The 25,880-nt window shown below is 34.3% G+C and overlaps 1 protein-coding gene across 4 annotated transcripts; it reads right to left on the bottom strand.

Moving 5' to 3' along the window:
* Positions 1–135: 135 nt before the first annotated feature.
* On the bottom strand, positions 136–24,884 carry LOC121324399 (leucine-rich repeat transmembrane protein FLRT2-like). Of its 4 annotated transcripts, none has more exons than XM_041266228.1 (4): positions 24,527–24,876; positions 20,489–20,509; positions 5,620–5,925; positions 136–3,178 (listed from the first exon to the last, which is right to left on the bottom strand). In XM_041266228.1, the coding sequence occupies exon 4, from the start codon at positions 2,718–2,720 to the stop codon at positions 726–728; it is 1,995 nt and encodes a 664-aa protein (XP_041122162.1). In that variant the 5' UTR covers positions 2,721–3,178; positions 5,620–5,925; positions 20,489–20,509; positions 24,527–24,876; the 3' UTR covers positions 136–725. The 4 variants fall into 4 exon arrangements, 2 of the variants coding, with proteins under 2 accessions (XP_041122162.1, XP_041122163.1); XR_005951237.1 differs by lacking the exons at positions 136–3,178; positions 5,620–5,925 and adding exons at positions 7,759–12,871; positions 13,103–13,159 and having other exon boundaries at positions 24,527–24,865; XM_041266229.1 differs by lacking the exon at positions 20,489–20,509.
* Between the last annotated feature and the right edge of the window lie 996 nt (positions 24,885–25,880).

The following is a 25,880-nucleotide window of genomic DNA, read 5'->3' as shown; positions in this document are numbered from 1 at the left end:
AATTGATGCTGTTTTGAAGGTAAAGACTGGTCACACCAAATATGGATTTGATTTACATTTTTCATCTGTTCACTCACTTTGCATTTAGTTAATTGATAAATATAATCTATTAACATGTCTATTTCTGAAAGCATTCTTACAGCATTTTTTCACACCTGCCTAAAACTTTTGAACAGTACTGTATAAATATACTGTTGGATAGTGTAAGCAAATACCCTTCCTGAATGACCAGTAAAAAGAAACCATGACATTATTTTGTAACGTGAATATGACTGTGGAACACAGTGGCTTTACTTAATTCAAGTAAAGGCTGTAGCTAGGTTTTATATAGACTGACAGAAAAGAAAGATTGCGACTAACATAGACTATACAGAAAATGTTGTATTGTTGCATGTTTGCTTTTTGTAATAGTTCTGTTCTGTCTGGTTAAAGGCATACAGGGCTTCTGTGGCTAACAAAGCAACATATATTTTAAACTTACTGGAAGCTGAAACTGATCACCTAGTATTACACAGAGCTAGGAAGGTTTGATTGTACAAATACAACTGTACAGTACTTAATTAATACAACTCAACCAACAAATTATAAAACAATTTGCATTTTACTAAGGAATAGAAAAAATAGTTTTCCATGTCATAGCCAACAGTATACATTACACAGTAGACAGGCTTGGGAATATATGTATATCAAAGTATTATTATTACAAATATTCTTCCCAAAATCTGTCATGTGTGGCAGCATTCCTCATCTGGAACATTGCCCTTGGAATATGTGATACTATTTGCTATGTGGCAGTCTCTGAAGCCAATGCTCCCATTTGGGGTATATATGGGCTGTATTCTGAAATCTCCTTTAAGGAGCTGTTCGTTATTTAAAGAGACTATCTGAAAGCTTGTTTCAGTCATTTCAAGGATAGAATTATCCTTTTTAGTACCTGCTTCGCAGTAGTCATCTTTTCTTCGTCCTCTGTTGTATTTCCACTTGGAAGAATCAGATCGTCCTTTTTTATGCATATGCCAGCAAAATATGCTCAGCAAGAAAACAAGGACAACAATCACAGCTCCCCCTATCAATCCTGCTAGGAGAAAAGGAGAGCTTGGGTCCTGCTGCGTGGCATGCTCAGGGTCAGTGGCCTTATTGTTAGAGTTAAAAGTAGCAGGCATAGTGGTAGCCTCAGAGCATACTGTATCATCTCCAGGAAGGTAGTTGTTAGAAGCGTCTAGAGGGATTATGCAAATGCGATAAGTGGATTTTGGCTTCAAGTTTACAAGGTTTAGCCTCTTCCCTTTCCCACTGACCACATTCTCCTGCACAATATCTCCTGTCAAGCTTTGACCCATTTTAACCCAAGTGACCTTGTATGCTGTGACTGAAAAGATGGACATCCAGCTAACTTTAATGCACGTGTCATTTACAAAATTAATAATGATTTGGATTGGATCCCGTGGAGGAGGGTTAGTCCTCTCTTTATTGTCTCCTTCAGGCAGAGGGGACAATGTAGATGAAGGTGAAGTTGGGGTTCTATCTAAAGTGCCTGGAGTCATAATAGTAGATGCAGATGGAGGGTTGTTAGCAAAAGTTGAAGACAAAGGCTCTGTGAGTGGATGAGTAACTGGTGGAGACGAGGTTGTAGAGCTGGAGCAAGTGATGAGATTCAGGTTAAGCTCTCTGATTACCATGCCTCGTACTCTTTCAGGCTTTTGACACATAAACCCACGTACATTTATAGACGCCGGCAAAGATTTTAACCACTCAATCACCCATTTAATGTTGCAGTCACAGACCCACAAGTTGTTTCGAACGGTGAGTTGTTTCAAGCTTGTAAGTCCATCAAAGACCCCCTTTGTCAGCAACTGCAGCTGGTTGTTTGAAATATCCAGTTTCTGTAGGTGGCGCAGATTGGAAAAGGCTGCCACAGGTATCTCACTCATTTGATTATCCTGCAAGCTGAGTTTGACTAAAAAGTCTCCAGGGAAGTCAGATGGAGGACTGGTTAGTGAGTTACGAGACATGGAGAGCTCTGTCAGCTTTACCAAATGCTGAAAGGTCCCGTTTGCAATCCCCTCATTAGTCAGAAGATTCCCATCTAGAATTAAGCGTTCAAGTTGTGTGACATTCATGAATGCTTCCTTAGCAATGGTAGCAATTCGGTTTTCATCAAGCCGGAGCTCTTTGAGGTCCAGTGGTAGCCCAATTGGCACACTGCTTAAGTGGTTTTTTGTCAAAAATAAGAGTTTAAGGCTAATGGCTTCCCTGAAGGCAGCCTCCTCAACTCCAACAGTAGAGATGGAGTTATCATCCAAGTGCAACTCTTGTAGTTTAGACAGCTGAGCTAGAGCTGCCCGGGAGACAGTTTGAATATTATTCTCCTGTAGGTGGAGCACGCGCACATTTTTGGGAAGGTTTAAAGGAAACTCATCCAACTGGTTACCATATAGGAATACTGTTTCCACAGAAACAATATTGTGCAGCTCAACCGGGAATCCAGCATTGTTGATTTGGTTGTTGTGGAGGTAGAGAGTCTTGTAACCCTCCTGTATTCCGTGAGGCACTGATGTCAGGCTCCGCTCGTTGCAGTAAATGAAACCTTTATCGCAGCGGCATTGCTCCGGACAAGAAGCAGCCCTATAAAACTGTACATGGAGGCCCAGTAATATGGTTATCCAGGATTTAAAAAATGCTGCCCAGTCTTTATTCCATAGTCGATTCTGTAACTCCATCTCTTTACGATGGAGGGATTTTTTTTTTATTTTATTTTTGAAAATACAAAAAAAAAGTTAAAAGAATAAAAAACAAAGAAATCCACTAAAAGAATGTCTTTAACAGTTCTCGTTGATGCTTAGTTCTCTGGCAGGTTTGCTTTATAGAAGATGTCTGGGTAATCCTTCTATAATTGCTTGTCCTAAGCTCCCAATACAAGAGCAATGGTCTCATTAACTTGCGGTGCTCTTCTGGATGCCTCCATCCATGCTTGGATATCAGATGATAGCACAGCTCATCACATTTTGCTTTCAGCCAGGCAAGGGCCAATTTAAAATCAAGCAGCACAGAGACACATCAGAAATACTCAGCAGGTTTATCATGCAGGACTCCTTCTCTTTCACTCGTTCCCTCGTCACACACTGCTGATCCCTGACAGAAGTTGCCTCCTTTGGACTTGACATTTGGATCCAAAGACCTATTTCAATAAAATAAATTGGAGATTAATAGATTCTGTAATTTTTAGGCTTTATACAAAAAAAAATATTCTATTGGATAACAGCAGCAGTAAATTAAGTAGCGTTGATTATTATTTGGCAAATTTTGTAAAAATAGCCTATATTTAAATTGGCTAAACTAGTTATTTATTCAGAGGATCTGTGAATCATTCCAATGATTAGTTGTTTGCTCATGTTTTTATATTTGGATATAAAACCTCATTCATATCACAACATGAACTACATCGCAAACAGAACTGCAGTAGGAAAGGAGTAACTCTATTTTCAAATGAAAACATGATATGTTCATTTGGAAAGTAAAATCCAACTGTACACATATTAGTTACAGACGGTACATTAAGTTATAGTAGAATAAGCCCTAAAACAAAAAAGCCAGCATCTGCTGAATATTTCAAAAAATAAATCAATCAATCAAATTTCAGTTGAGTTTATATACTTTCTTTTTATGCCTGCCTGTTCTACCAGATCTATGGGTTTAAACCAGTTGTCTTTCATTTTCTGAGGCTGCTTGAGGTATTTGTTTCTAACAGCAAATAATGCCTAGAAGATTTAGTACTCAGGTCTTCCCAAATTCAAAATCTAATTGATGACACATGACACAGAATGATTAAAAAAAAAAAAAAAAAAAAGATTTAGAAGACAAGATTAATTCCATTACCCAAACTACAAGGAATTTACCGTTGATATTTCATGTTTCATTTTACTGTTACTCTCTAACAGAAGGCACTGCATAATTTAATCTGTCACATTCCCAAATCATTGGCATTTCACTGTACAACAAGCATCAGGCCAGTCATTGATGACAATGAGATCTCCTTCCATTGAATTTGAAACAGAATAAGGTCACAAAGGGCTCTGAAATTCACTTATTTGGAAACCTTGACATGACAACTAGAATCAGTCAACAGAAAGAAGATTGGAAAGCTTTGCAATTAACCTGCAACATGCACATAGAAATATACACTGATTCAGTCTCTTCAAAAGATGTAAAAACAACATGTCTACAATCTATGAAATTGATCACATACTGTAACTCCAAACACAGAACTGAAAACAAAGTAGTGCAAAACGACTTTGATTTGATCAGCTACCAAACTATAAAGAAAAACAAAACAGAAGATGAGTCACATACTTTTGGTAAATATTTTAATTATAATACTAGATGTGACTCTAAAGTAAAGAAATGTGACTATCCTAATAACCTACAGATGAAGATGAATATCAGTAAATGTTATAAAATGGAACAAGCTTCATACACAGAGAAATGCAGATAGGGTATTGCTAACAGGGAAAAGGTATAGCTAACAAAGAAAAATGCAGTGTCAAATATTGACAAGTGTGTACTTCTGGCTGGTCAGAACATCTGTAAGTGTAATTTAAATGTCTTGTTGCACAGATTAAATGTCTTGTTTCACGGATTAAATGTCTTGTTTCACGGATTAACGCCGATCTTGCACTACCTAATTGTATTGTAGGTAAATTATGGAAGACTAGGTTTGCAAAACCATCTGAATGAGTTAACTTGTCTTTGCTACGCGTACACAAACCCAAACCTAATCAATTTAGTATATATACGTGTTCTTTTATTTTGTGTTAGACAGTGCCAAAATAAAACATATTCCTTGAAATCCACATATATCCTTGTGCTCTGTATAAAGCTGTGAGATACTGTTTTCAGTTAAGGGGTCCTCAGTATTGATGGGTTATTACTTTTAGCTGACTGTCTAAATTAGCGACCTTTTCGATTTTTATTACACCTGTTTGACCTATAAGTACCGCTGATAAATCAGCCGCTGGGATAGTATCAATAAATCATTTATAAACAAATTAAACCTTTAGAAATCCAATTAAATGGTACATATAAGTATATTCCGTCTATACTAAAAATAAAGACCACGTAATAAGCAATATAAGGGGCACACTTAAGCCCTTTCATGTATAGTTTACAGTTACAGCAGTATAATGCATACATTTGTGTTAACAGGCAAAGACGAGAGGTTCCATCAGTGTGATAATATACAATATAGTTTGATTAAATAGTTTTTTTTTTTTTTTTTTTTAGTATTTTGGAAGTTTCTATACAGATGAAGAGATCATCTATTCTACAGTATATTGATGAGTCGATGGATCTGCAGTACACTATTATTTACAGATTCCATACCGGCAATTAAACCAAAAAACAGACCTCTAATCAAACACTATTGTACTTAGTTTTAATCTAAAGCTGTATAATGAATTTACCCTGTGACTGTTGTAAAGCATACCATACATTATTATTATTATTATTATTATTATTATTATTATTATTATTATTATTATTATTATTTTATTATTATTATTATTATACATTTTGAAACAAGCAAACAAAAGTGATATAGAATAGAGAAAAACAAAACATTACCTTAAATTGGGTTTTAATCCTCTGCATATTGCATCCTTGGAAACTTTATATTAAATCTTCTTCTTGCTTTCAAGTAAACAATTTATGCGTTCAGGAGGCGTAAAACATCCCACTGTTTCAGCAGTATTCTACTTGGCAGCGACGAGCTTGCTCTGTGCTGCAGACCAGCTCCGCGGTTCATAAACAGCATTCTTGCTCAGTCCAGGGGACGGTCCTGCAAACCTCACACTGCCGCGTTCCAGTCCTGCGTCTGCGGCTTTCAACACAGGAATCACTCTCTCAATCCTTTTCCTCTGCTGCGTGTTCCTTATGGAGATTAGGATTACATTAGGAAAAAACTATGGAGACGTATTGCTCCCACTCCCCGTATGTGTCCCAAACATTATACGTGTGTTTCCAGTGATTGCTGCCTGATACTCCAGTAATAATGTCTCAGATCTGATTGTTTATACCAAATGTAAGACTTGCCTTTTCCCCTTTAAACCCCTGGGACATGTTTACAGTGATGAATTCAGTTGATAGCGATCTCTCTCTCTCTCTCTCTCTCTCTCTCTCTCTCTCTCTCTCTCTCTCTCTCTCTCTCTCTCTCTCTCTCTCTCTCTCTCTCTCCCACGTCTAAGTATAAAGACTGCTTGCAAAGAGAAGCATTACGCAGTGGCTAAATTCCACAGAATTTTTATTTATTTATTTATTTATTTTACTTCAGTGTGTCAACTTAGTTTCTTATAAGTTTTATCTCAGTTTTATAGATAAATCACTTTATGAAAACTAATATTCTGAAATGATTTAAATTCAACAAGCTATAGGTAGAAGGACGAAGCTCTGCAGTTTAATTATGTTGGTTCAAAATCTGACAGCCACCAAACGTGTGGTATACTGTCAATCACAAATCAGGACCACTTAGCTGTATATCTAATCACGTTTCATCGTTCAAAAATAGCACTTCCATATCCTCTATGTAATTTTTGTTTTGTTTTTGTTTTTTGTCTTTGCTTTAAAAAAAAAAAAAAAACACTTTACTTAAATTATCTTAATTGTAATTGATCAAGAGCTTCTTGAAACAAAAAAAACAAACAAAAAAAAACCCACCTCCACCCTGATATTATACAGTATATACAAAGTAATGCTTGCTGTGACTAAACACAATTTTGTCTCCTGTTAAAATGACACAATACAGCATGTGACATTAAATATATTGCTTATATATAATCGTACAGATTAAAACATATAAATAGATGCAAAAACTTTAACGTCTCAATACCAAGATTACCTATGTATCTGTGGAAGCAGGTTTGGCGTTGCTCTATAAATCTTGCTGAGATCAAATGCTTGCTTAGACCTTGTTACTTTCAATCTAATCTTTCTTGCGTTAGAAACTCCTTACAGTACAGGGGTGTTGGGAAGTTTATTTGGTGGCTAAAGGGCTACAGTTTTCAGCATTTCACAGCCGTCAGATGTCACATTAAAGATTTAGAGAAGACTACCCTTTCATAAGGAGAAAAGCAGTGGAAGGTGTTCAATTTAATATCTGTGTGGGTGGTTGACTCTGGCCTTTTGACACAGTGAAGGACAGCCTATTAAACTGGCCACAGTAGGCCACTTATGTTTTATTCTATCAATCAGGAATGGCAGCATTCTGCTATTTTTACCCGACCTTGATCCTGTCATTCAGAGTGATTAGCATATACAATAAGTACTGCATGGAATCTGCTTAATATTGGCTATGGCTGTTTAATTACTGTTCGGTCTGTCCTAGCTGTATGGATATCTAAGTGACATCAAATTAGTGGCAAAAGGATGACTTAATAGATGGCCTGTGATTAAAATGCGATATGCTGATTATGTCACGCATGATTGATCGATCTTATCAATTTGTGATCATTAGTCACAGATGACAAGAGGGAATGCCAGACTCTTAGCTGATGATGATGCATGTTCTATGCACTTAAGAGTCTCAATGTCATTATGAAAATAAATTAGATATGTTTTAAAATAATATATATATATATATATATATATATATATATATATATATATATATATATATATATATTTTTTTGTAATCTTATTGAAGTTGAGGGTTCAGTTTCATACAACTTTTACATTACCCAATTCTTCAAATCTCTTTGCAGTGTTTAGTTATACTGTATGTGCCTGCTAAACTAGCACAGACCTGTCACATCTGGCTTTATTCTAAATTGTCATAATTAAAATTTGATCAAAATCTGTCTGGTATCATATTAATAAAATCATGGGGCATATGATCAAACTGCAGTCTGCTATTTCCGTGCAGATGAAATTAAATCTGTTTGAATCGTTTAACAGATCAGCATAATTAAATAGTAGGGTATGTGCACATATCTTTATTATGTTTATTATTCATATCACTTTCAGACAGTGTGCATAAAAAACCTTGGTGGCACTTCATGTCATCCCATTAATGTCTCAAATACCACCTCCAAGGTCTAGTAAACATAATATATACAACACTTCAGTGTTCTAATCAATTCAACAGTCACTATTCTGATTTTGGTATTGTAAGAGAGTGCATAGCTGGTATCCTGCAAATCCACTAGACTAGACCCAGGTGGCAGTAGTGTACAGGATTACATCACAAGCTGCTTCTCATTACACTGGACTGTGTCTAATGGAATCCATTGTAAATCACAGCTAACTTTATCAATTTAAATTATATTATGTAATGTTTAGAGATACTATCTATTTTTCTTTAATAATACAGTAGGCTATATAAAATATCAAGAGTTGTAACACAATATGTTTTATTTAAAAGTATGACATTTTATATTTAGGTCAGCAAACACAGCTTTGCACCATTATTGAACGATTGTACATCAATGTCTTGCTATTTTCTTTCCAAAGCGGGATTGCTTAATTATTTAATTTAATAAACATTGAGAAATATACAGTGAGACACTCATTACAATAGTGGAAAAGAACCACTTAGCTCTGTAAATTAAATACAATAAAGAGTTGCTTTGATCACATGATTGGTTAAAATAATACAATATTGAAACTGACACATTTCCTTCAGTAAGGGACAGGGTTTTAAACGTCTAGTGGAACTCGAATGTGATATGTACATTGGTCTAATTTCTTCAGCCACGTTGTCAGCACGCTCACACCTAGGTCCTTTTAGCACTAGTGTTGTCATTTGTGAAAAATACAATTTGGTGAACAGCAAAAATAAATTCCTTAACCCAACCATATATTTTTTTTTCTTTTTTTTTGTTGTTGTTCACTGTTTGTTGAGTCCAGAAAGTAAAACGGGAGCAATATTCAATCATTCCACACTTTATTTAATCAGCAGTCCTTCCAGTAAGCAGTGAATTATTATTATAAAGAAATGTGCTGCTGGGTTGATCCAGATGGATGTATCCCCATTACATGCAGCAAGCTGTAACAACACTGAACAGCAACAAAACCAGCCCTGTTAGCCAGCAAGCACACCCAGATATGCAGGAAAAGGTCAGGGAGTGAGGAGTTGTTTAAAGAATGGGATGGTTTCTGAAGTTACATCTGCAAAAAATATCCTCTTCGGGGTCAAACAAAGGAAGTCACAGCCAGAGAAGCCCCAGCGGCTATGCATTTGGGTGATGTTCTTACATTTAATCTTACATATATCGTGAGTATTGGCCAGAGCTTGGAATCCAGTTTGGAATGGAGGGAAAAAAAATGTCAATGCCAGTATTTTGCTTCCTTGCACTGTACCAATAGTAGTTATTACAAATAATAATGGATATAAACAAACAAACAATCAAAAGGATAATACCCTGTAGGTATCAAGGCACTGACAATTGGTAATTGTTTTTCTTCTACACATGTTCTCAAAGAATTATCTCAATATCTTAGTTTTAAAGATGATGTGTTTTGAGATGTGTTCCAACCTTTTCATACAAGGTATTTAATCCAATGGGTTATTTAAGTATTTCTTAACCAAATGACAACTGATGTTAAGTTATCTATGTCTGAATAAAGTATGGTGTTATCTAATCAACCCCAAGTCTCTGAAACTAGATGTGATTATTATTATTATTATTATTATTATTATTATTATTATTATTATTATTATTATTATTATTACTACTATTTTCAATATTTTATAATGTACTGCTTTTAGCTCTAAATGGTCAAAGCAAACACGGCAATGTACATTTCTTTTGTTATCAAGTCTGCTAACAGAAAACTTTCAAAGTCAGTTGCACGCCGACAGTTACTGTTGGTAAAAGTTGTATCATATTAACAAAACACAACAACTGAACTTCAGAAATCAAACCGTAAATAACATGCAGAAGCATGTGTAGAATTACAGAAAGTGTTTACGGTGCACGTGAAAAATAGTGTGTGATGATAGCTGGGGTATGTACAGTGTTCACTGCCTGGTCACGTGGTATAAAGGCATGTACGACCACGGATCAGAGGTAGCGCGTTTGCTACTAAACCCTGGTGGCCCAGGAAGTGACAGCTGATTGGATTGGACCCTCTCTGAATGGGTCTAAGTATGCATACCGCTCTCTGATGCTTGGCTGAGAGCTTCATATGCTGACCCAGACATGGGGACATTCATCACAACAGGTGGTACAAACTAATACTGCGGTGAACAGTTGAAGAGACACAAGTGATGATGAACGTTTTGGCAGAAAAATTAATTGCTAATATAATAAGGGTACCAGTGCATGTGGAATGTAAAAACATTGCATCATTTTATTTAACTTCAACAGAAATTGCTCAGATCAGTATTGAGCTCTGTTTGTCTAGAACTTCCTAACTGCAACAGAAGCTCCATTTTGTTTAACATAGGGTTCACATTTGATACCATGATGTTTATTTTCCAGTGACAGTAATTGCAGGGTCTCCTATTTTAGTTTAAACCAAGATGATGCCATGAACAGTAATTTCAATTGATAATCTTTTTTTTTTTCCCTCCATTCCAAACTGGATTCCAAGCTCTGGCCAATACTCACGATATATGTAAGATTAAATGTAAGAACATCACCCAAATGCATAGCCGCTGGGGCTTCTCTGGCTGTGACTTCCTTTGTTTGACCCCGAAGAGGATATTTTTTGCAGATGTAACAGGCACAAACTGTTTGAGGTTAAATTACTCTGGTTGCAGATGTAATAGGCACAAACTGTTTGAGGTTAAATTACTCTGTGATGAAAAAACATAACAAAAACCACTATTACCAGATCATCACATTTGCGCTAACAAGACTTACTTCAAATTTGGATTCAAATAAATCAATCATCAACTTTATAACAACATGTGTAAAATGTACTTTGCAGATAATCACAATTTCTGTTGTAGGGTTTAATAATACAGTGTTGTCAAATGTATAATTAAACATGTATTATAAATATAAAAGATAATAATATAATTAGTATGATACTTGGATACAAAGACCAGTAACCAAAACCATAAATATGTCTTTAGAAGGTGGAAAATGATTTTGTCTAGACTTGTAATTCTTAGGAATCTCCCCATTTCAGTGCTATTTCCTGTTTTGGGGGAAGTTGATACAGTATGGTGCTTGGAAAAGTAATCTAATGTTAAACAGTGTAGTATCCAAGCTTATGCTTACTGTGTCAGTATAGTATCAGGATCATTATTACAGTCAAGTAGTAAAGTAAAGAAGAACAAATTATTCTAAGGATATTGATCCTTTAAGTAGCTCTTGGGAAATATTTGTAGACTAAACTGGATTTGAAGTTCCTCTTTGCCATTTCCGAGTTAAAGCCTCCATAATTTGTTACATCAATTTGACATGTTCTTAGGATTTGTTACAGACAATGTTGAGAATTTAAAACCGTTTGGATGGCAGCACTGATATGTAGCATTTTTCAGTTTTGGTATGCAAGTTTTCTTTGTTTTGTTTTTTTTCTTCTTCTAAATTCTTATCCAGGTGTGCAATAGAAAACAATCACATAAAATAAAAGGAAAATCAAAAACACATAGGGCTAAACCCATCATTCAGATTACTTGGCTAAAAAACCCTTGAGGTCAGCAGAGACTTTGTAACATTTTATTTACAGTCTTTCATATCCATTATACGAGCAGGGTATCTGTTTGAATGCAGGCCAGATGTGTTAAGGGGCAGAACTGCTGATTTACAATGATATGCCGGCAAATTAATTCTACATGTAGGCTATGGAATGATTAAAAACAAATTGTAATAGACATCGATACATGCACGAGTTATGAAAAGATGGTGAGGTTAAAAACCAAAAAAACATCAGCATTTATAGTAGTAACATGAATGATGATCATCAATAATGCATGTTTTCTTTTCTTTCAGCTTTACCATCTAAAAATCTTTCTCACTCCATTCACAATTTGCATAAAAGTAAATACCTCTCCCAAGACTGTTTACGGAAAATCTTACAGCTTTCAAATACCCTTGTGATACAAGTAGAGGAACAAACTAATGGCCATATGGCATATGCAAAAAGGTAAAAACAGCTTAGATAATTTTGTTCCTGAAAATCTTATTTTAATGTAAACTCATGTTTATGCTAAAGCTGTTTTAGTACCTGCATAAGTGCTTCATGTACTCACAGGAGACAAGGCTTTCATACTCATTGCACCTGTCCAGCTTCAAAATCATGTGTAGTTATTATTTCTATGGAGCATTCTATCTAACATTGTTAAATACATTTACTGCATTGGAGACAGCTTGCTTAATATTGTATATAAATTGCACAGCAGAACTACACATGGTTTCAATAAGGAGATACTAAAGGTTTTTAATTGATTTTTAGTTGGAAAGTTCAGCAACCAAATATGTTCTTCTCATAACCTCCATCCAGCTGTGTAAATGCCACTGCATAATTGTGCCAGGGAAAATCACAAGTAATCTATTTTTTTAGAGCACTGCTGGATTCTACAGCAGAGGACCATCATTCCTTTTTAGAAACACAAGTTTGTAATATTATTTGAAAAAAAAGTAGGTGAGAAAGTAGCAACCATTTCCTTGAGATTATCTACATTAGCACATATATCCATTTATTTAGTATGTAGCAACAGCTCAAATCCAGCTTAAACTATGTAAATATATCCTCGACCATGCAATTATACTGTTAAACATATAATACAAGCCATGCAGTTCTACTGTAGTCACTGGCATTAGCATTGAATTAGACGCAATTTCTAAGCAATGCTCAGTACAACCACAGTGCATCTCTGTTCCATAGCCGTAGTGGTGCTGTCTCCTTCAGCTTGAGCTGCTTTCTAAAACTGCACAGATAGAAGAAATCAATATACAAATATTCTAATAGCCAAAGCCTTGTGTACACAAAATAATCAACAGCATCACATAACTGTGGCTCAGTAATTACTTCGGAACAGGAATTAGTATAAATAGTTATACAATTTACTAATGTAGGATTAAATCATCATTATTCACTATGTAGTGTCATGTAACATTATAATTATTGGAAGTAATAGAGGTGAAACCTGTGTTACCACCTGTAGGAGAAGACCGCCTGGCTTCCTTTGTAGTCCAAGATTAGTGCTCATTCTGGTCTGTGAAATCAACCAAGTGAAATATAATTTAAGTCATCAGAACAGCACTTCATGAGCAACATTTTAACCAAGAAAAGCATGTTTGAAGTTTGATCGGCTGCAGTGATTGAACAGTAGAAGATTAAACAGGTATTTTCTCTGATTAAGTACCCTGATACTGCTCAGTGGAGTTTGATGCAATGAAACATCAGTTCTATGCCTTGTACTTAAGCCACAAGACTTTGGTAACCCAAGATGACTTCTTTGATGGCATAAAATGCCTTCAATCAGATGCAGTTGTAGAACATCTTCCTTCCAGAACCAGTGACAGTGTATTAGATTTAAGCATTGAACTGCATTAGTTTCAACTACAAACTCAAATGAAAACAATTTAAACCCATGATAGGAACCACAATGATCCCCAAACCGAACAAAAATGGGCAATAACAAAATGGATACTTCCTAAATAAACCAGTTGGTTTTCATGCCTTGCATATGGCATGTACTATTAAACTGCTTACAGTGGGAATCTGCAGTCCCATCTGGTCATTTTAGTGAGCATTCAATGCATTGACCTCTTCGGATGTTAAAACAGCTGGCCCCAAATGGTCCATTGTTAGTTTCAAAGGATACCTTGTAATCACTCCTATTTAGGAGAAGTTGTCATATGTTTTCCTTCGGAAAAAAAAAAATCAAAACTGGTTTGTATACTGAAACAAGATTACTTAAAAGACTCTTTAGTTATGTCAGAGACAGTTTCATTAAGCTAATGAAGTATTGTCATGTAAAATATATTAACAATCTCTTTCCGCTCTAATTATTTAGCAGTGGGTCATACCCAGAAAGATCATTCTTCTGCACGTGGCACTGGGCCGAATACCAGCGTCTGCCACCCTGAGCAGATTAATTGAAGCATACCGCTGCAAATGAATCACATATGGCTAATATCCTTCTGTTTAACTTCACTCTGAAAGACAAAATTACCTTTTTCAGGGCCTACTTTATGTCATTTTTCTTTTACATTTTTCCTTCTATGTTTCAAAGAAACAACCAAGGTCAAAATTCAGGGACTATTATTCGTCATAAACAATATAAATTAGCTTTTAAATGTTGCAGAATACATATGATTTTGTTTTAACTCCAGTAATAGTTCAAGACCAGACTTTCAAGATTAATCATTATGGTTTGGCAGAACAATGGTTGGCACACTCTGTCTTAGTGATACATTGAGACAAAAAAATCAAGCTACAGCGCCCATTATTCATCCTCACAGAAAGTTAGGTCTAGAGAATGTGGCTTCAAAACTGAAAATGTTCTTGAAGAAAAGAATGACACCATTTAATTAAAGATCTCCTGGAACTTCTGAAATTGTATTTATTCTATTCTATTTAACTCCTTTTTTAATTTAGAGTTGGATTTCTCAAATAGTGTCAAAGCACAATAACCATTGCCAGGAACACAATCAACACTCTTTAGATTGTAAGGGTTACTGTTTCATGTTTTTAAAATTCTTTACCATCAATATACACATGAAGTCAAAGAATCCAATTCCCAACTGTAATTATCTATAGCTTCTACTGAGTGAATACGATTCCAGTAAGTGTGCCAATATTTGGATATAGCAGGTTTAAGGTAAAAAATGATCTTAAACTAGTCATATCTTATTATCATCACTTTATTTCTTTAATGTCTAATGTAGCATGTTTCCTAAAACAAACAAACAAACAAAGTTCAGGCTTCATTTTTTAATTTAGCAGTACATTACTGTGGCAAGGCAATGCCCTGCTTGTTTGAATAGCGTGTGGAGAATGTAAGGTTGGCAGGGATGGGGTTAATTCTGTCTTAATTATGTTCAGGAAAACACCTATTGTAATACATTTATGGAATGAATGTTTGTATTTAATTCAGTCTGTAATTTAAAGGGTCATTAGCTTCAAATGGGGCCAACAGAGCTGCACCATGTGATAACTTTACAATATGGAATTGCTGAAAAGGAACGCAACTAGGAGTCTAAAGAATCAAATCATGCCAGGTGCATTCTGATACAGAAAAGAAAGTGGTTCAAATTCAATATTGGTGTCACAGAACTCAGACTAACTTGCATATGAAAAGTGCTTACAGTAGGGAAAAAATAAATAAAATGGCATTTGAAGTATTACTCTCATGAAAAGGCTGAAAACAGTAGGTTTAGAGAACTTGAATAAAGCACTGTGAAAGAAATAATTTTAAATTGTGCTTTTTCTTTTGGAATAACTTGAAACAAACTATACATTGCATGTTGCATATTTCAGTACAGTAAGTTCATTAATACATACCTATTGTCTAACTTCAGTTATACCATATTGTTTGGTATTTCTGTTGCTTTTTTGATTTGCTCACAGGTCATACAGTACCCGCTTCAGTATTCAGCCATTAATATGAATGGCCTCACTGATCATGACATTGGTTTCTAGAAAGCAAACCTGTATTTCAACAAAATAACAGCATATTTTCTCAAGGCCTTGCTGTCCATTGGTTGAATGATTATTTTGGTTGGGTGAGTTGTCCGTTGTACCACAATGTAATTATCTGCAAATGTGCCAGACCCATGAGTTCTGTCCACTTCATGGAAAATAAATGTTAATTGAAGTATGCATGCTCTATTGCATACATGCAAATTATGTACTATCAGCATGCAAATCTTGCAATTCTAGTGAGTTGGGGATTTAATGTATTTGACTCCTTTTGTGTGTAAAGTTTACATCTGATGGCAGTCAAAAATATTTTGACCTTTATTGTGTACTTAAAAGAAAGTAACACAGCCTATTTTTCTAATAATATAACACAAGGGTGGAGATAATTGATAGTGATGCATTCTTTGGTTACATTTGTAAGTGATATGCAAAGCATATGTTCAGTGTGTGGTGACACTCCAGATGGCACATGACACTTAAAAAGAAAAAGTATTTCACACTTATTTGTATTCATTACAAATGTTTCTACAGACAAGAACTGAGATAACTGTATGCAAGGAGGTGTTATTTTAGTTCAGGTAACAGAGCTTGTGACTAAGGGTAAGATACATTAAGAGTGAACGTTACAAAACTGCTAAATATTTTAAAATTCATATTAGGAAATTTGCATCCTTGACTCAATGTGGCCAGCTAATCATATTGTTGGCTAATTTTCCACAAATTGTGCTTTAAAACAGGTTTGTCATTCCAAGTTATTATTATTATTATTATTATTATTATTATTATTATTATTATTATTATTATTATTATTATTATTATTATTAATATTTAGAGATCAATGCAAAGTTTGCATGAAGAAATACACAAGACACTTTGTCAATCTTACTGTAAAGATATTGTCACAAAGAAAGCTTTTGGATAATGGTGTATTTATAGATGAACAGATGTTTAAATTCTGTGTGTGGGCTTATTATATTTCTGCATTATCGATCTTGTGATTGAGTTAAGAAGCTGCAACCACATAACACGTAGAATCTGTAGTGTATAAGGCATTGTTGTTTAGAGGCTTCTGTGGGAAGAGAAACTAGTGAAAACAGAAATATTCATGGATTTTAAAGCTGCGGTTTGGGCTGTTGTAACATTTATTAAAGTTCAAGGTTTTCAGTGTTGCCTAACAAGCAAGTCTTCCGATATACAATTCCTTAAAGGAAATAAATTGAACGTGCTGTGACGTTCAGTTTAAAAAATAGCAATCATGAGCCAAAAACCGTGAGCAGTCCAAAAATGTTTGGCACAATAGGCAAATATTCAACCCCCCCCCCACAGTACCCCCCCCCATAACGTTACACACACCCCCCCCCCCCCCCCCCCCCCCAAAAAAAAAAAAAAAAAAAAAAACACTTAACCTAAACTCAAAACATAATCATGACAAAACATCTGTAAAAACTGCTTTTGCAAAAAGGGGATCATAACCATAACACCATTTAAATAAAAGCCAGATTATCTGGGCGCTCACAGAGCAGAGAAAATAGTGAAATCTAGAATTCCTAATAAGTTAAATTATGATGTGCTTCCAAGGAGTTTAAGGCTTCATGCCAAAGACTGCTACAACACCACATCCTCATCTGGAAGCAGCAGACTTCCAGGGACGAGCAATTCTGCTTCATTCTATTCATTATAATGGAGACTCTGCATTGTAGAATTTGTTTGTGGGCCTCATGTTACAAATTCAGCAGAACAACCTTCTCCTTTTTGCTCCTTACCTAAAATAATGGGAACAGGATTTGACATGATTTTTGTGCTCACAAGCCTTTGATCACCTTAAGGAAAAATATCTTAACAAACAAATTCAAACATAGTTTACACAATATGGACTTGTAATTTAAAATGGCAGTGTAAACTGATACTATACACAATATATTGTAAATACAAAGAAAAGTTACTCATAATCGTTTGAATAGTGAGTTTATTACATTCCTGTAGTAATACAAGCTAAAAAAATCACCAACATAATGGCTTACATGTAGTATGCACTTTTACAGAAGGCTATGCAGCAAATATGATTTATTATCATTTATCAAATATTCTATAGTCATTAATAGAAAGTGGACATTTGAAATAGAGGAGCAGGTCACCAGTGTTGACTTCTGGCCTTTCTGTGTATTCAAACATACAGACAACTAGGCTTGGCAAAGTTTACATATATTACATGATTTGCTTCTAATCCCCTTCAGAAAGCCCAGCATAATGTACTATATATATATATATATATATGGCTGGACTATTGGGAAATCAGCTTTATACTGTGTGAATTAATAAATCCACAGCATGAATTGGTAATGCATCAAATCATGACTCATTCGGTGGAGAAAAGCAAAGGCTTGACCACAAGACAGGCACTGCAGGTATTGGAGGCCAGACATTTCCATTCTACTGTTTATTTTCTTTATCTACATAGACCACCTTGTATGACTGTAGAGGATTATTAAGATTGCATGCCAATGCCACCCAGTTCCTAGGACAGTTCTGTAATTACTCCATATTACATCATACCTGCTGTGACCTGAAGCCTCAATTATAAGGTACCGGACATTTTTTTTGTTCTACAATATTACTGTATAAGTTGTGAGAGCTGCACTCAAGCCTTCATTTCTGTGAGTGTGCATTACCTGTATATCAATTGAAAGTATATAACCCCAGTGTCATAATTCACTGCTAAAACGTACAGCCACTCTAATGGGCCCTTTCCCTAAAAGTGCATGGCTTAAATAAATTACTATATATTATGTCACAGTGACTGCGGCTTGTCCACTCCATCAAGAGGAAAGGGTGCATTACTTAAATAAATGTTATTAACAGGAGCACTTGCCTTTAAGATACAAAGGCACTAATTCTCAACTTCCTGGTGCATTGCAGTGTCTTGGTCTACAGGCATTTAAAAGCCAGACCTTTCTTGACACAAATTTGTAACAGATAATCTGGGATTTTCTTGAACCTGATTGGTCAATACGAGGGTTGTAATTTTACCCTTTTAATGCTTAATGAAAGAAAAATCTCTGTTCTTGTACATGCCATCTGAATGTTATCTGTCAAGGTAGACTAATTCTGCTTCCTTGCTGTCCCATCTATCTATTTAAATTTAGTACAGCAAATAAAATAAAAAAATTATAATAATTGAAATCAAGAATAGTGTTTGCTGTCAGCGGCAAACCAGCAACCACAATAACAATTAGTCTCCAGCTTGAATGACGAGTGGAAGAAGTCAAATAACTGGATACAGCCTGATTATTTCCAGCAGCTTTATTTCAGCATATCACAATAACTCTTACAAAGCCAGTAAGGAGGCTTTGAAGAAACGTTATTAACACACACTTTGCACAAGGTACTGAGCAAACAGCATGACATTATTAACACTTAAACAACTAGATATTTTTAATTATTAAAACCTTTTATTTTATTTATTTTGTTAATACATTTTAGGACCTGACGGTAACATAAATACTGAAACTTTAGACAAATACATCTGTCCTGTCATAGACAAGTTTGCATAATTTTTGCAAATGAAATACAAATCTGCTGATGTTACAGTACTAGCAACAAAAAAAAGCAAAAAAAAAAAAAAACAATTAAAGTCCATGTAGGAACTTACTATTATGTGAGGAATTTTAAGCTGCTTTTGTTTTGTTTTTAGAAGAACTTTTTTTTTTTTTTTTTTTTTTGAAGCTAAACACGCTGGTAAAAGCTTTGTTAATATGATTCTAAATAAAAATAACATTAACAAAGACAAGTAAATTGGATAAAAACCAAATAAAAAATACAAATTAAATAACCAAGACTTTTCTTTGAATGGTTTTGCGGGTTTAGTACACAGTCTGCCCAATTGTTACTGTAACAATCCCGATATCACTAAAACGCCAACACAAACTACATTCAATATGAAAATATTCATGATACTGATAAAGACCTGCAGAATGTTCTTAACAACTTTCTGTTTACAATAAAATATGATAGCAACACTGTAGACTCTTTGATATCATTTTAAGTGCTCCTTTAAGTACAACCCTAAATACCAGCCCAGATAGAAACATGAGAGAGAATCTATTATAGCCTTTCTAAATGTTTTATTAATACCATATACATGTAAACAGACCAGCCATGGAAATGCATAAGGGTCTAATAGGTTTGGACACTTCTCTATTGGTTCAATGTATACCAACACAAGTTTCCTGGGTATTAAAGTAACCCCATGATTATAATAATTTTGCTGACAGACAGAAATAATTTTATTTAATAATGTTATAAGTGCAGATATAATTTAAGATATGGATATGGCTTAGTTGCCCCTTGAATGAAAAAAGCATGTAGCTGTAACTGTAACTGAACCTGTGTGCCAGACAGCCAGCACAAAGTGACTCATGCTTTGGAACCCTTCTATTTGCCATAATGAATTATAATAGGAAGCACTTGTTGTGAGATCTGCTGATAAGCTGAAATTCAACTCTTGCTTGTAAAGGATGCAGGGTACCCCTCGGTTACTCCGTTCCTTGTGCCTTACAACTGTTCCATTGGCTGAACAAATGTTACATATCTGATGGTACTGGGAGCGAATCTAGGCTGTGATGTCATGAGACCCATATTGTCAATAATTAAACTATTATATATATATATATATATATATATATATATATATATATATATATATATATATATATATATATATATATATATATATATATATATATATATATATATAAACTGTTTGAATGACTGTCTGAATGGCTTTGAAGAAATAAAATATGTCTAAGCAATGTCATTAAAAATTCATTAAAAATTCATTACTGCAGGGAAATATAATCGTTTAAGAACAACATTACAAAATGAAATGTGTTTTGCTTACCTGGGTGCCTACTTTGTGAATCTGAAACAGAAAGGCAAGGCGAAACCATTGGGAGTCAATTTGTTTTAATATACCTCTATAACAGCAGTTGAGTACCACAGAGTCAAGGAAAAGCACATACCTTAACCAGTCTTAAAAAAGAGCTACAAAGTAAAAGCACGTTAATCGAGCGATAACTAGGTAATTAATGGTATTGTTGGGATTTGTGGGGTCTGGAGAACAGATGGATAAACAAGACAGCAGACAAAACATCAATGCTTTAGAAGCCTTACTCACACTGAGAGTTATTATACTGGAGAGATGTTACACTCTGTCAACAAAATTATGCTTTAGTGATTAAATGGGTGAGATAGGAGGAGTTGTTGTTTGTAAGATGAGAATTATTCTATTTTAAAAAACTGTTATTCTTAAAAAAAAAAAAAAAAACCTTTGGGTTTATAATTCACATAATGCTAATTATATTTATTACTAGATGCAATAGGAAAAACACATCTCCTTTGGCTTGGATTATGTCCTGGCCTAATTATGAATGTACATTCATTTATTTTCCTGATTGAAATATTGTAACAGATGGAATGTATATAAAAAACAGGTTTTAAAATGTCACTGATTTAAAGCAACATTTTAAATAAACATATAACATATTTAATTTATGTTTTTTACCTAAGAGTATAAGATGCATAAATTGTTTTGCAAATTGTATTGTTTTGCAAATTGTAAATTATATCTGAAGTTGAATTCGGATTAATTAGTTGATTAATTGAAATGCATGGTATTGTTAACCCACACCCACTGTGCAGAATGATGATTGGGTACTTTGATATATGTAAATTGCAGAGGCAGATGAGTTTTTTCTTTTTTCTTAAGATAACAAGTTAAGAAGTCAGTAAAATTCATGTTAATGTATCTGCTCTGCCAGAAAAATAAATAAAAAACACACCACAATCTTCTATAATGGAAAATGTTTACCATCTTGATTTACTCCCTGAATATTTTTCTGAAGAAAATCCAATACATAAAAAAAATCTATGACCTATAAAGTTTTATAACCTTGTTATCAGTTTAAAAAAAAATATCAATGGCAAACCGTTTGACTTCTTTATCGTGAGGAGTAGCATACCTTCCTATTGCTTAAGATTAAATAAATGCTTTGTTCTGAAAGATCTATAATAGTTTGTGCCTCAGAAGGAGGGGATAAATGTCTGAAATATCACTTCAGTTTTGACTGATAAACTGTGAAATCTATATCCACTGTTATGAAGCCACTCACATTTCTTCTGTTTGCATAATGCTGTTCTATCAAAAAATAAGTGTGCAAACTACATCCTACCATAACTAAGCTGTAGGACAAATACATTACGTGAAAATAACAAGTAATATAGATACATTTATACATTTGGCAAAAGGGCAACTATTCAGATGGAAGGCTGTATTATTTTTGCCACTTGGCACCTGGCAGCTTGTTTCAAGACTAAAACATTTTTTTTTCAAGACTAAAACAGTTTTTTCTACTTCTATGGAAAAAACAAATGACTACATACTGGGGGGGGGGGGGGGGGGGGGGGGGTTAAAAAACAGTATTATTGTATTGAACTTGTGGTATAGTAATGGCAGCTTTAGTAGCAAATTATTTTTAAACTGAATTTGTTAATAAAATCAATCCATTAATGCTTTGAGTCGATGAGGTAGTTAATGAACGCATTTCTTGTTCAGAAGTTTAAATGTTGCGGGTCACTTACATCACTTCCTGTTTCAACGACTAGGTAAGGGGAACTTGTTGATCAAAATGCATATTAATGAGCTCAAACAAAAATGAATGGAAGTAATTGTGGATTAGACACAGGTGTTAAAAGCCAAGGGTGCAATTCAAATACGGAATCACCTAAGGAATCTTTATTGTAATATTTAATATGCCGTTCTCTATACCAAGATTTCACTATTTACTCTTAGGCTTTTTCTGTATAATTAAATTCAATGTGTAGTAGAGAGAGGTCAGCTGCCATAATGTACGTATCCGGAGTTGCATTCATAATTTCTTGGTAGCAAATAACATTATATCCATTTAGCATACAATAAACATCCCATAAGGTTACAAATGGTTAAAACAAGTGAATAAATCTCATTCATAACCACAAGTATAGAAAAGGCTAAAATATTTTTATAATTACAAATATTGATTTATCTAGGTAGTCTGTAGGAAATTAACCCTGGTCCTGTACACTCTCTTTCTGTATAGTCGGCATCACAGCCACAGTCTGTTAAATTTCAGTTTCAAAGTGAGTTATATACTCTTTCGTTAATTAAACCCCCCCTTTTCCAAGTGCAAATTAACTCCTGATAAATTAGGACAATTAACACAGTTTTCATTTTAAATTCCCACACAAACAAAAGAAATTGTCGCAAGAAGCACTGCTCCTTAAGATATAATGTAAATGGAGTTATCATTTACGAACTTTTGAAAATCCTGCCCACTGGGTTTAATTCAAGTAAAACAAGGTTTGATTTTATAAATAACTATTATATATATATATATATATAGAAAATTAATATATATATATATAACCAAAAGTATACATACTGTCCTGCTTATGTTATGACCATGTACATTAATTGTATGAATAAAATATTCTAATCTGTGCATGTATTAAATGTATAAAACAGTACACATTTGTATCTAATGTCTGCACAACGTATGGAGGAAGCACAGTTGTTTTATTTTCAAGAGCAACTCAATAAACTGTTTTTAATTAAACAGTATGTTTAAAAACCTGACATTGCAGATTTTTTTTTTTTTTTTTTATTGATTTGTCCAATGAATATAAAATTCTACATTTGAATTTTAAGAGGAATGCAAATATAAAGTGCTATAGTGACAGTTGACAGTCTTTGGCAACTCTATGTAACAATTACAGGCTGATAGAGACTTCATAAATAACTTTTGTTTATTTTCATCCCTATTTACTGACACATGCAAGGTGGGTATTCACTTTTAAGGAATTGCTGTGATGACTGCTTCCCTGTTTTAAGAAAATAAAATACAATGATCTATTGTAGTGGTAGTGTTCTTAATCTATCTTTGTTTGGTAATATGACTTTCTGTCTGTGCACTTATAGTAAATCCTGTTTAACAGAGTTAGTTACAATCTACAATCACAAAATTGATATAATCAGCAGCATTGGCTGAAAGGTGGACTTAGAATTTATAGGCATAGTATTACTCTCTAACTCAAGAAAATGTCCCTGACAGAAAAACACTGTTGTTCAAGTTTTTGAGCTGTCAAAAGAAACCTGAAACCTGTTGGTGCTGCACCTGTGTTGATGATTGACTGGTATACTTCAGATTCCAATGTCTTGACTTTCATTAGAACTACATTATTTTTCCAAGTTCAGGAATTTTGAAATACAGTACTATTACCAAGAAGAAAAAAAAAACCCTATAGGTTTCTGCCTGTTTACTACTAAAAGAGCACAGAGTTGTACTTTAACTGCACTCAGTACTCAAAGGAACACTGTGAACTCAAAGGAACACAGTAAGATTGTATGATTAAAGCTCATGCTTTATGAATGATGATATAACACAATTTTAAGCAAGCTTAAATAGAGTATATTTGGAGATTATTCATCAGTAGCATATTAATTAATAGTTTCGACAGTATAATATATATGTACAACATTTTCTAGTGTAGATCACATTTACTGTATATGATATAAACATTGTAATTTAAATGAAACAAATTATTGACTTCTAAGTCATAGTATCATACATATATATATTATATATATATATATATATATATATATATATATATATATATATATATATATATATATCCTGTAGCATGTTCTTTCCCCAGGGTTCCAGTATGTTTTGTTGAAGGAAATACATTCACACCTTTTGGTTTCAGACAAATTAATCTAAACAATTCACCTTGCAATCTACAGAGAGTGTCTACACATTTTGGGGGGCCAAATCATTCTACACTTTCCTTGCTTTGTTATAACATTTCGTTATCCTACTAATTACAAAAAGGCACTTACCTTGATGAGCCCGTTGGTACGAATGAGATTAGTAAGCCAGTCCCCCACTCATACATTCTTTGGGATAAGCCAGGTCTGCTCTGAAAAAAAGAAAAAAAACTTTTTACAGAAACTAGGACTCACTCAGCTGAGCAGTACTCTGCTTGAGCTGCTCAGTATCTGAAGACGCCTACTCAGTGAGATCGACACCTCTCTGTTTCCTCATGCTCGCAGCGTAATTTAACACTTTGCACTCAGCTAGCCTGCAGATTTGTCAGCTAGTCTTTTGACGATGAGCTCACAGGTGGTGCATGTTCAGAAGGATTGCAGAACAAAGAGGAGAATGCCAGGGAAAGATCAGCACATACTGTAGTATATGGAGTTAGAAAGCTCCCATGAAGATAGCTGCAACATATGCAAATTTACAGGGGCATGGTGAAAATAAAATGCTGATACGAGGTCTGGTAAACATGCTTTACAGGACAATTAGATGCTCTATTGCTCTATGGAAATACCATGTTTAACAAATAGGCTTAACATAAGTTTACATGTCAAAGTAAGTATTTGAATACAAAGCCTTTTAAAGCAGTTTTTAAGACATCATACATGCTTTGAAATGAATGTTTAGTGGTCCCATGAGGAGGGTGTTGCAGAACATTACTGTCTTCATAGTTCAGTTCTATCTTTTTAGAAAGCATGCTCTTTTCCAAAGTTTGATATCATATTGGGGAGTTTAAAAACAGTCAATCAATTTTGGGGTGGATTTGTAATATCTGTTAATAATAATATGTTTGGTATTGATGAAAGAATAGATAATATATTACACTGATTTAATCTAAGCAGTATTTTGCCCAGAGACAAATGCCCTGCCAACTGAGTCATTAATTAGATGTGACTGTACCTCTCCTAGCAGATGAGTCAGGTCAGTGAATTTATTAAAATCCCAAGGAATCTAAGTTCTGAGACCTATTGTTTATTTCTGAATGGCCTTCTATGCAATTAAAATCGCAAGTGATTTTTCAGATAGAAAATTTATCTGACCCAGACTAGCAACTGCAATACATAGAACAGTCTTAAAGTAGTTTCAATGGATTATGTCACCTCTCATTTACATGCTCCTAATGTTGAAGCTTTTTTGTAAGCGATAAGTCCGAGCTTATTTTTTAACAGAGATGGCACTTAACTGGATTTGGAATATAAGCAGTGGGTAGTTATGGTGATAAGTAGAAAATAGATACACCTAGGACACAGGCTGCAAATACATTTAATTACATTAGAGGCAATAGAGACAGAATAAAAACTGCAGATTAAAATATAATACAATTAATATATAGCATATAATATTAACATTGTTTACACATTTCACACATACAGC

This window comes from Polyodon spathula, chromosome 12 (genome assembly GCF_017654505.1).
Source record: "Polyodon spathula isolate WHYD16114869_AA chromosome 12, ASM1765450v1, whole genome shotgun sequence".
Lineage (NCBI taxonomy): Eukaryota > Metazoa > Chordata > Actinopteri > Acipenseriformes > Polyodontidae > Polyodon > Polyodon spathula.
Note: the sequence above shows the minus strand (reverse complement) of the source record. Positions and strands in the feature narration are given on the sequence as shown.